Source organism: Enhydra lutris, unplaced genomic scaffold (assembly GCF_002288905.1).
Source record: "Enhydra lutris kenyoni isolate GAN:26980312 unplaced genomic scaffold, ASM228890v2 scaffoldscaffold22, whole genome shotgun sequence".
NCBI classification, from domain to species: Eukaryota; Metazoa; Chordata; class Mammalia; order Carnivora; family Mustelidae; genus Enhydra; species Enhydra lutris.
In genome coordinates, this window is record NW_019154106.1 from 41,513,146 (window position 1) to 41,525,185 (window position 12,040).

Sequence of the window (12,040 nt, forward strand, 5' to 3'; positions counted from 1 at the left end):
ATGATCTCAGGGTCCTGGGATCAAGCCTTGCATCTGGCTCTCTGCTCAGCTGCTCAGCGGGGAGCCTGCTACCCTTTCTCTCTCTCTGCCTGCCTCTCTGCCTACTTATGACCTCTGTCTGTTAAATAAATAAATAAAATCTTTTACAAAAAAATGCAGCTTAGCATTCCACTACATGGCTATGCCACAATTTAAACAATTTATTTTTGGACTTTCAGGTAATTCGTTCCTCCCTATTATATACAACCCCATAGCGAATAGTTTGCAGTCTAAGTGTGCACAGCTCTCATTATTTTCTTGTGATAAATTAACAGATGTGGAATTTACTGGGTAAATATCTATTTATCTATCTTCATGTTCCGCATACGCATTGCCACATTTTCCTTTAGGAAGATTGTACTTATTTAGCTCCTACCAGCAGTGTATGAGAGTGTCTGATAAAAGCCATTTTATATGAAAACCTCTGTTGGGTGAAAATTACCCAGTATTGATGATCAGAATTAGGGCAGGACCGTGCTCTGAGCACTGAGGGTTAGAAGGCTGCCCCTGGCAGGAATCCATGAGAACAGGAATCCATGAGAACAGCTCAGTTTAGTGTCCCGAGGAGTAAGTTCCCGCACACTCGCTTGCCAAGATCAGATTTTACAAATGCACACCAAAGCAGATCCAAAGGCTAAGACACTGGGGCAGGACCCTTTCCACCCGCTTCCAGGCTCAATTTCTCCCCAGTCAACTGGTGATACAATCTCTGCCCTGTCAGTTCCTCCGGGCTGTCGTGGGACTCCAAAGAGACAAAAAACATGAAGGAGCATAGTGCATTCGTATATTACTAAAAATAGAGTGGGAGGGGAAGTAGGAGGCAGCACAGCTGCCTGCAAGTCTGGGGCCCGGAGGCGGAGACACGCGGAGCACGCCCGGGCGGGGAGATTGGGAGAAGGATTCAGAGGCGAGAGCCCGGCTCCCGCTGTCCCACCCTCGGCTCCGCCTCTGTCCCCACCACAGACCACTCCCCAGCCATGGCCCCGCTTCCTTCACAGACCCCCCCCCCCCCCGCTGGCCCCGCCCATCACTGACACCTCCCGAGAACCGACCCCGCCTTCATTGCAGACTCCTCCCCCGATCCGACCCCTCCCAATCACAGGTCTTACCCGCGTCGGGCCCACCCACCCCAGTCACTAATCCCTCCCCTGGAACGCCCCTCCTCCGATCCCTCCCGGAAGCGCCTGTGGTGCGTCTCCACATGGAGCGCGAGCCGAGCGCCTCCGCGGTCGCTCCTGCGGCGGCGACCGCGCTCTTCGCCTGGGTACGTGACTCCGCCCCCGGGCTGGGGCCGCTGGGACTGAGTGGGCGCAGAGGCCCGGGGGAGCTGGCGGCCTTGGCGTGGGCGTTCCTGGGCCGGGCGGCCGAGGTTCCGGCCAGGCTCTGGGTTGGAGGACGCGGGGCTGGGGCCTGAGATGGAGAGGATCGGGAGGGAGGCGCTCTCACGGGTGACTTAGGGGCCTGCTGGCTGGTGGGGTCCGGACCCGAGGGGCTGCGGCGCAGCGGGAAGCATCTGCCTCCTGGGCAGAGCGTCTGGTTCCGCGAGAGCCTCAGGCCCGGATAGCGCCGGGAGGGACGGCGTGGAGGGATCGCCCGGTCCAGAGCCCTATGGGGCCACCTGTGCTCCTCACCATCCGGGAGGATGCCGGCCCCTTCCCAGCCCCAACCCTGGCGGGAGCATCCTTTCATGTGAGGCCTGCGGTGGTGGGCCGTGCACCCGGCGGAGATCCTGCCTGTTTGCTGGTATTCTTCTGTGACCGGATCTTGCCTGTGTCGGGGGGCGTGGGAGTCTGCGCCGGTGTGTTGGCTTGACGGAGGCACTGAGAGACAGGGTCATCTTTACGTGTCCTGGCTAGGAGAGGGGAGGGTCTCTGCAAAGGATTGTGTTGCAAGCGGCCAACCAGAGAGATGCATGGAAATAAGCTGGCGTAGTGTCTTGTTCTTTACAGCCCGTATCACAATTGCAATGAAATGTAGAATTTGTTAATGTCAGTCTCCTTGGCTAGAATGTAAGCGTCATAAGGGTGGGTGTTGTGCCTGTGTTTTTCACGGTGCCTAGCAAATATTTGTTGACGAATGAATGAATGAGACCCTTTTGTGTGCCTAGCTATGTGCTGGTCTTTTGGGAAAAACACACAAGTGAGAGATCCAGCTTTGGAGTTGAGGGAGCAGGATAGCACCTATGTTACTGTTAAAACGAACCTGTGTTGACTAGTCAAAGGTAATTATCAGTACCGGGCAGCACTTGTTGAATGTAAGGCAGCAGACTGGCAGAAGGGAAACCGCGCTGTGGCCTGAGGTAGTCTGGCTGTCTGGGTACTATCTCTGAGGCGGCACTTGATTTGGCGATTGAATGCACCTGGGTGAGGGCCGGTTCTGGCTTTTCCCAGGCGGGAGACAGGGGTCTGCGTGTCAGATATGGCCTCTTCCACTGCTTGGAGGCCTGCGGGCTGCCTGGCTGCATAATATGCGTGGAGGGGTCTATGAATTTGCTAGGGCTGCAATGGAAAAATACCACAGACTGGGAGGTCTTAAAAAATGGAATTTTATTTCCCCACAGTTCTGGAGGCCAAAAGTCCAAGAGCAAGGTGGCAGCAGGTTTACTTTCTTATGAAGCCTCTTTCTCTGGCTCGCAGGTGGCTGCCTTCTTGAGGTGTCTTCGTGTGGCTTTTTCTCTATGTGAGAGCATTCCTGTGTCTCTTCTTGTATTGGTTTCAAGCTCTGCCTTTAAGATTTCATTTACCCTTCATTATCTCTTAAAAGGCCCTATCTCAAGATATAGTCACATTCTGAGATATTGGAGGCTAGGGCTTCAACAAATTAATTTTAGGGGAACACAATTCAGCCCATAACAAGGAAATTTACCTCCTTGGAGTTGTATGTGTGTGTGATATGGCTGAAGAGTTTGTAAGGAAAGGAGGCAAATACAGCTGTAACATGTATAAATTTTCCTCTGTTTTGCTTTGTCCTGAATTTTGGGCCTCTTGCTGCATTATAAAAATTGAGTCCCATAATTTGAGCCTCAAGTACCTGTGTCTCTCTCACTTTCTGTTCAGCAGAGAGTCTGTAGTCCTGCTCATGGGGCAGCCACGGATATCTTAGGGCTGATGGAGACATCCTGTGTGTGGGTACCCTACAGTGTGCATGGCTTTCCTTTCATCTTTCCTAGGTAGGGCCTCATCAGATCTTACATTCATTTACTGTATTCACTATAAAATGTATGTATACCTTCTCTGGGCCCGCATAGTTTTGAATGCAGGGGAAATGGCAGTGAACAAAGTTCCTGCCCTCATTGAGTTTACTTTTTAGAAGGAGAGGTAGGCAATAAAAAATAAGCAAAGGTCACGTCAGGCAGTGCTATGAAGAAAAATAAAGCAGAAAAAGGGGGATAAAGTGATGGTGGTACTGTAGATATAGTTATAGGTTAACCTCTTGCCAGGGAAGCTCTGGGCTGAAGTTCCCACTATGTATCCTTAGAGACGCAGTACAGTATAATGAAAGGAGCAGGACATATCTGACTTAGTGCCATCCCAGCTATGTGATTATGGAAGGTCACTTAACCCCTCTGAGCCTTAGTTTCTTCATCTGTAAAACGGGAGCGATAATGTCCATCTCCTCTGTTGTTGTGAGAATTAAAGGTGAATGCCAGCCACGGGAGAAGCACTTAGTAATTGACTGCTGATACTGCACCTGAGGGCCTCTGGGACCCGTGCCCCTGCCATGGCTTGCATTTCCAGCTTGGAGTCCTTGCAGCCCGGTACAAATGTGAAATAGACCATAAGGGACGGAAGTTTGTATGCATGTTTGTATTTTGGGTAGTTATTTTATTTTGAAGATTTTATTTATTTATTTGACAGAGATCACAAGTAGGCAGAGAGGCAGGCAGAGAAAGAGAGCAAGAGAAGCAGGCTTCCCGCTGAGCGGAGAGCCTGAAGCGGGGCTTGATCCTAGGACCCTGGGATCATGACCTGAGCCAAAGGCAGAGACCTTAACCCACTGAGCCGCCCAGGTGCCCCTTGGGTAGTTATTTTAAATCACTTTTCTTCTTTCAGGTGTCTTAAAAAACAAACATATTTGGAAGGTTTTATTCCTCATATCTAGGAAGAAACAGCCAGGAGTAGATACTTGGAAGAATTATAAAGATTTCTGAAATCTAAAGTTTCTTCCTGCAGGTCTATAATTCTTTTTCTTCAATTTTGAGTACATAAAACTCTAAAGACCCCAAACTGACCTGACATAATGCTGTTTATAGTCTTCGCCTGCCTACTATATTTGTACCTCTTACTGCAGAAATAATACTATTTTGCTTAGGGGGCGCTGCTCCTGAACCTCGCAGCAGTGTGTATGATTTGCATAAGATGTTACTTTTCTAAAGTCTGTACAATTCTGAATCTGAAATGCATCTGGCTGCAAGGGGTTCGGATCAGAGATTCTGGACATTTATCTTGTAATAACAAAGATAGACATATTACCCACCAAGGGGAAATCTGTTCCCTTACAGGAATCTCACCACGTGAATCTTGGAGTCACACAGCACTGTACTTGGAAAGGCCCTTGGAGATCATTGCCAACCTCTTTCACTTTACAATGAAATAACAGTGACGTGCCCTGCTTGAGGGCACAAGGCCCTCAGCTAACTTTGATTACAGAAGTCATTGCCAGTTTTCTCAGTGAGGGCATGAGAAGGGACGTCCAGTGTATTTCCCAGCCACTTTTTTTCCCATTTCCCCTCCTTATTTCTTTTCTTAGCCTCCCTAGAGGATTAGCTTTTATCAGAAGGAACTCCCATGCTGCCCCCTAAAGGTGACACATGTAGGCTGGGGCTTTGGGAGGAGAAGGCGAGTATCTTTGGATAAGGGCTCCTCTCCCATGGAAATCGCGGTGTTCTCGGGATGGGGCCACCATCTAAGTATGAGTTGCCTATAACAGCCTCTTAAGAATGAACTTATGAAATCTCCACTGTCAAAGGCTCTGAGAGGCATGTCAGGATGAGAAAGATGGGGACAGGTCAATGTACATTGACAGTTGTGGTTCCTCCTTGCCTTATTTTATCCCTAGGGTGCAAATAGCTACGGGCAACTTGGCCTTGGCCATAAGGAAGATGTCCTTTTGCCCCAGCAACTGAGTGACTTCTGTAAACCGGAGTGTATCAGGAGGATCACTGGAGGAGGGGGCCACTCTGCTGTTGTCACAGGTAACATACTTCTGGAGTGGACAGTTCTTATTTCGACATTTCGCACTAGCGTGTGATGTTGCCACCTTTCAGCCTCTTATATTTTGCAGAGGAAAACATTTTTGTGGAAGAGCCAAGTTACCATTAGAGAATTCTAGATTGTCATAGCTGAAAGGCCTTCAGGGATTTTCTAGGCTCCCCACCCCCATTTGTACAAATGGGGCTCAGAGAGGAAAATCAGTTGCTTAAGGTTACAAGACACATCAGTGGCAGAGTTGCAACATACATTACATTTTATATCATATATTGCTATTTAACTTTCACTTGTGAGTTAGAAGTCTTTGCAAGTAGATTGAGCAAGGACTTTGTGTTTTCCTTAATTTGCTTTGCAGAGTCTATGATAGTACTTACCATGTATTACAGGAACCATGATTTTGCAAAAAAGGGTATGTTGCATCCTGCTTAAGAACATGGGTTCTGGAGTCAACTGCCTGGGTTCAAATCCTGGTTCTGTTATTATCTATGTGGCTTTGAGCATATTAATTCCTCTGTGCCAGTTTCCCATTTGCTACATGGGAGTATTCATGCTGGATGAGGAAAATCAGTGAGTGACAGGGCTGCAGTATGACTTTCATGGGTCCTTGGCACTTTTGCCCTTGTGGACCCTTTCCTCTATAAAGAAATAGTAAGAATTTTATTTTACAACCACATTGATATGAAGATTAGTCTAATCCAGGCTAGATTTAGCATTGTATCTTTATTTATTTATTTTTTAAAAAGATTTTATTTATTTATTTGACAGACAGAGATCACAAGTAGGCAGAGGCAGGCAGAGAGAGAGAGAGAGAGAGAGGGAAGCAAGCTCCCTGCTGAGGAGAGAGCCCGATGTGGGGCTTGATCCCAGGACCCTGAGATCATGACCTGAGCCGAAGGCAGAGGCTTAACCCACTGAGCCACCCAGGTGCCTCTGTATCTTTATTTTTATTGCATTTATTTTTTTCTTATTTTAAAAGAATGCAAAGTTAGGGGCACCTGGGTGGCTCAGTGGGTTAAGCATCTGCCTTCGGTTTAGGTCATGATCTCAGGGTCCTGGTGGAGCCCTGCATTGGGCCTCCTGCTCAGAGGGGAGCCTGCTTCTCCCTCTCCCTCTGCCGCTCCCCCTGCTTGTCCTCTCTCACTCTCTCTCTCTGTGAAATAAATAAATAAAATCTTAAAAAAAATTAAAGAATATAGAATTAAAACATTTCTGTGGGCCTCTAGAAGTATTGTGGGCCCTCGCATGACGCCTAAAGGATAAATTGGCACCACAGATAAAAGATAAAGCTCATACCGTAATATGTAGCACATTCTAAGTTCTAAATGAATGCTGACTTTTCTTGGGATGGCAGATGCTCAGCTTGGTGACTGGCCACTGCTGTAGGACTTGGAGTGTCCCATGTAGCTACTAGGTTTGAGCGCCTTGGCCCTATGCCACTTAGGCCAGTGCACATTAACCTACGTGGCTTATTAGTGCAAGTGGGAAAAGAGTTGCTGGGTTTGTGACTGCAACTAATTAGTGAAATCCTTTTTCTCGATTTGACAGTTGTAATTTCCCCTGTGTACCCTGTCACCAAAGCCTCTGCTTTTTGCAGATGGTGGAGGCCTTTTTGTTTGTGGCCTGAACAAAGATGGGCAACTGGGTCTTGGTCACACAGAAGATGTTCTGTATTTTACTGCCTGCAGATCGCTCCTTGGCTGTTCTATCCTACAGGTGGCCTGTGGCTGGGATTTTACCATTATTCTCATAGGTGAGTTCACTCTTGGGTAAATCTTTATCACCGCAGAGGCATTGGGTGAGAAGAGCCTGATGGTAGCGATCCTTCTGATTAAGTAAAAGCCTCTTTATGTGTAAACACACATACAGATTTCTCTCTGGTCGTTGAGGAAGGTTGTGGGCGCCCTTTGCAAGAGGAGTTTGAACAGCAAAATTTTGGGCTAGACAGTTCTTTGCCAGAAACTGGGGAATGGATTAGGTTAACTTTGGTGGCTACTTCCTGTCCTAGAAATTCATGATAGCTGTGTGCCTGGGCTAGCTGGCCACTCATGCTGGCTAAGGGCTACTCGTCGGGGACTGTGGTGGGGAAGCATGAGGAAGTCAGAAATCATACAACCATAGTGGCAACTTTTTCCCCAGTGAAGAATTTAAAAGAATATTAAGTATGGTTGGGCAGAACTGTTTGGTCTCTGCAAAGCCAGGTAGCAGAATAGGATGTAGAGGGATATGGCCAAAGGGTTAGTATGATAATGCTCTTGGGAACAGCTAGCAGTAGTTACTTTTTGTCCAGCTGACTTCTCCCTGGAAGTTTTGCCCTGTGTAGCTTGTCATTCTGGATGGAAAAGGACATCTAGAGTTTCTGATTAGATTCCCTCTTGGACACAGTCCTCTGGCAAGGGCATCTTCTGACCATATCCTCTCCCACCCGACCCTTGTGGATTCTCATGTGCATAGCTCAGAACCCAGGCTTTTAGCACATGGCTTTAATTATTGTTCCCTACCAAATAAGTCAATCAGAGAAAGACAATTATCATATGATCTCTACGATATGAGGAATTTGAGAGGCAGGGCAGGGGACTGTGGGGAGTAGGGAAGGAAAAAATGAAACAAGATGGGATCAGGAGGGAGACAAACCATAAGAGACTCTTAATCACATGAAACAAACTGAGGGTTGCTGGAGTGGGGGGCAGGGATAGGATGGTTGGGTTATGGACATTGGGGAGGGTATGTGCTATGGTGAGTGCTGTGAAATGTGTAAACCTGATGATTCACAGACGTGTACCCCTGGGGCAAATAATACATTATATGTTAATAATAATAAAAAAAAGTTATTGTTCCCTGCCTATCGCTCTTGTTGCCTTGTGTTTTATTCTCCACATTTCCCATACTTTTCTTTCTAGAAATATCATGCAGAACATTCTCTTTTGTCTATCTGATGAACTCTTATCCCTTCTTTAAAACCCTGCTCAGACATCACCATCTCTTCTGCAGAGGGGTTCTGTAATGTGTGTTGAATTTAGTAGTAGTAACTCTAAAGAATAGCTATCGTTTCTGAAGTGCTTTTCATGGGCTGTGTTGGGGTTGTAGGTTGTAGTGGTTAATACTCTGTTGCCTGCTCGCTTTTGGAACCAATTGTGAGAGAGGTGAAGAGTGGTCAGATAGCTGGAGATCACACTATTGGTAAAGGCTACGTTGGAGGACAGGGTTGGTGGTCAGACCAAGTGGCTCTGCAACACTCCTCTGAGCCAAACTTACTCTGCAAGCAGTAGGTTATCTCTGTAGGCGAAGCATTTACTATGCCCCAATCCACAGTACCTGAGAGGAAGGTGCCAAGCAACACGTGTCCTGTTCCTTCTCCCAAACTCCTCAGTTGGTCAAGTTATCCCTTTTTCCCTGGGAAGCAGTGAGCCCGGAGGGTTAAAATAATGAAAATTGTGATGCATGGAAATGAGAAAAGTAGGGAGTAAGTATCCTCCCATCCCGGCACCGGGCAGCCGGTGAATGTTCTACACAGATAAGCTGCCATTAATTAGGTAGTGGGATGGGGAATCAGTGAAACAGCCCAGTGCCTTGTGTTTTTATTCCTACAGGGACAAAAGCAGGGACTGTGGTTTGAATGTGCTGAATCTGAGGCCCTGCTTCCTCCTCTCATTCCCTTTGCTCTTCCCATCCTTACGCATTTACCCACTGGTCACATAAATCTTATTTCTTAGATTATGATTGAAGTATTTGAATTTTGCAGAGAGTGGTCAAGTTTTGTCATGTGGATCCAACTGCTTTGGCCAGCTAGGAGTTCCTCACGGCCCTCGAAGATGCGTGGTTCCTCAGTCCATTGAGGTAAGGATAGCACCTAATATGTAGCTGACCTACATCCTGTTAAAGTGTTTCCCTCCCCAGCTCAGGTATTGGGTCCCTGAAAACCCACAGGCTAGTTGGAATTTAAGTTGGAAAACCTAGGTTCTCCTGGGAAAAAATAGGTTGGTGGAGGCTGTGAGTGAAAAACCTGTTAGTCCTCAAACATGTTACAAATTTTTGTGAAATGAAACAGTGAAGGTAATACATGTCACAAAGACATTAATGACATTTTACAATTCTAAGATTAGTAACAATGGGAACTAGGTTAGAAACAGGTCCAGATAGAAGTGACTTACCTAAAGACACTAAGCTCAGCAAATGGTAGGCCAGTAGTGCCCAATAAAAATGTGGTGTGAATCACATATGTAATTTGGGATTTTTTAGGAGTGCCGTTTAAGACTAAAGAGAAGAATGTGAAATTAATTTTTTTTTATATCTTTTTTTTAAGATTTTATTTGTTTATTTGACAGAGATCACAAGTAGGCAGAGAGGCAGGCAGAGAGAGAGGGGGAAGCAGACTTCCTGCTGAGCAGAGAGCCCGATGCGGGGCTCGATCCCAGGACCCTGAGATCATGACCCGAGCCAAAGTCAAAGGCTTCAACCCACTGAGCCACCCAGGCGCCCCATGAAATTAATTTTTAAAATAATAGGTTTATTGAGATGAAATTCACATGCCATGGAATTTACCCTTTAAAAATGTATAATTCAGTGGTTTTTAGTAGATCATAGAGACATGCAGCCATCAGCATTGTCTAATTTCAGAACATTCTCATCACCAGGAAAGAAACTGTGTACCCGATGGCAGTTACTTTGCCTTCTGCCCTCCCCCAACCCCTGGCCACCACTCAGCTTCTCTGTCAATCTGCCTGTTCTGGGCATTTCACATAAATGGAATCATAATATGTGGCTTTTTGTGTCTGGCTTCTCTCATGTTCCATGATTTTAAGTTTCACTCATATTGTGGTGTGTAGGTGAAATTAATTTTAATAACTTTTAATTTAACCCAATTTATTCCAACTATCATTTCATATGTGTCACTAATGTTAACATTTCCTAATGAGATACTTTGTGTTCTCTGTTTCATTTTGAAGTCATTTTGTTCTCAGAGTGTGTCTCAGTTCAGCCTACTCACATCTAGTCACATTTCGGTTGCTTGGTAGCTGCGTGTAGCTAGTGGCTTCCTCCTGGGTAGCATGGGTCCTAGACAGGACTCATGGCCCTAGTTCAGAGCTCTTTCCACTGCATCATACTTAAAACGTATACATTTTTATGAAGTTTGTATGCAAGTGGTCACAATAGGACTGTGGAATTTTATTTTAATTTTTAAAATGATTTCTTTATTTGAGAGAGAGACACACACACACAGACAGAGAACCTAAGTTTGCGGGGAGGGGTAGTGAAGAAGGGAGAGAAGTAGGCTCCGAGCTCAGCAGAGCTCGGTCCCACAACTCCGAGATCTTGACCTGAGCTGAAACCATGAGTCGGTTGCTCAACTGACTGAGCCACCCAGGTGCCCCAAGCCTGTGGAATTTTAAAAGAAATATACTGGGATCTAAAATCAGTTTCGCCATCTCAGCTGCTCACATTTAGCTAATTTTCTTAAACTCTGACTCAGAGTGGACGATCTGTTTTCACTGGAGAGAGCGTGGTCATGTTGCTGAATTACAATTGCTGGTCTGTGGGACATTATTTGAGGTCATGATTGCCACAGAGTTTTAGAGTGTTGAGGCTGCTGTCACAAAAATTCTAAAGACTGGGTGGCTTCAACAGCAAACATTTTTCACATTTCTGGGAGGTGGGAAGTCCAAGATCAAGGCATCAGCAGAATTGGTGTCTGGGGAGGACCTGCTTCCTTGTTCATAGACACTCATTTTGCCAGACAGAGTTGCTCTCTGGGGCCTCTTTTTTTTTTTTTTTTTTTTTAAGATTTTATTTATTTATTTGACAGACAGAGATCACAAGTAGGCAGAGACACAGGCAGAGGAAGAGGGAGAAGCAGGCTCTCCACTGAGCAGAGAGCCCGATGCAGGGCTTGATCCCAGAACCCTGGGATCATGACCTGAGCCGAAGGCAGAGGCTTTAACCCACTGAGCCACCCAGGCGCCCCTGGGGCCTCTTTTATAAGGGCATTAATCCCCTTCATGAGGGCTCCATTCGCATGACCTAATCACCAAATACTCTAACATTGGGTAACAGGTTTCAGTGTATGAATTTCAGGGGAAAACAAACATTCAGTCTGTAACACATGGTATGCACAGAAATCTAGACTCTACGGTCCCTGTCACAGGAAGTGTTAAGTTGCAAATTACAAATAAATGGCTTTTGAAGAACCTACATAAGTTATAATTAATTTAGCTTAGGTCACATGGTTAAAGAAGACAGAAGGGAACAATGGTTAAAATATGTTGGATGACAGAATCAGGAGGTGAAAACATTTGTCAAGCTGTTCCCTTTCGGATAGAGAAGGAATGTGCCAAAGTGAAATATAAGAGAAATTCACTTATTTAATAGCAACTGTTGTGTATAGGCTCTGTGTTTAGGCCATGGGGACAAAGGTGAGCATGATCCAATCTTAGCATTTCAGGGTTTTGGAGTTTAGTGGTACATGTTCGATCTAGAAACATCTAGATGGGTTGCCATGTTAAAACTGTAGTGGATGTAAGTATAGCCTCAAAGGAGGGACTGTTTAACTCTTTTTAGGGGGAGGTGGAGTGAGAACAGGTTATGCTGAATCTTGAAAGTTGAGTCGAAGTTTACGTGTCTTGAGATAAGATGCACAGAGTAGCTATAAAAGAATCGACCAGACAGAAGGAACTGTGAGCAAAGGTGTAGAAGGATAAAATATCAGGGTTTAGCAGTTTAGTATGATTGGAATATAAGGAAATGGTAGAAGTGTCAGTGGGGAGGGGATCATTGGGGAGGTAGTGAATGGCAGAAGG

At 46.0% G+C, this 12,040-nt stretch overlaps 1 protein-coding gene across 5 annotated transcripts in view; it reads left to right on the forward strand.

Moving 5' to 3' along the window:
• The first annotated feature begins 1,240 nt into the window (after positions 1-1,240).
• LOC111150067 (secretion regulating guanine nucleotide exchange factor) overlaps positions 1,241-12,040 on the forward strand; it is a 217,983-nt gene continuing 207,183 nt past the window's right edge. For 2 of the 5 annotated variants that reach the window (XM_022507405.1, XM_022507403.1), the window contains exons 1-4: positions 1,477-1,782; positions 5,098-5,233; positions 6,844-6,999; positions 8,989-9,083. In XM_022507405.1, the coding sequence (XP_022363113.1) occupies positions 1,648-1,782; positions 5,098-5,233; positions 6,844-6,999; positions 8,989-9,083 (522 nt within the window). In that variant the 5' untranslated portion in view covers positions 1,477-1,647. Of the gene's footprint in view, positions 1,304-1,476; positions 1,783-5,097; positions 5,234-6,843; positions 7,000-8,988; positions 9,084-12,040 lie in introns of those variants that run through there. The other 3 variants (XM_022507402.1, XM_022507406.1, XM_022507404.1) reach the window with 2 other exon arrangements.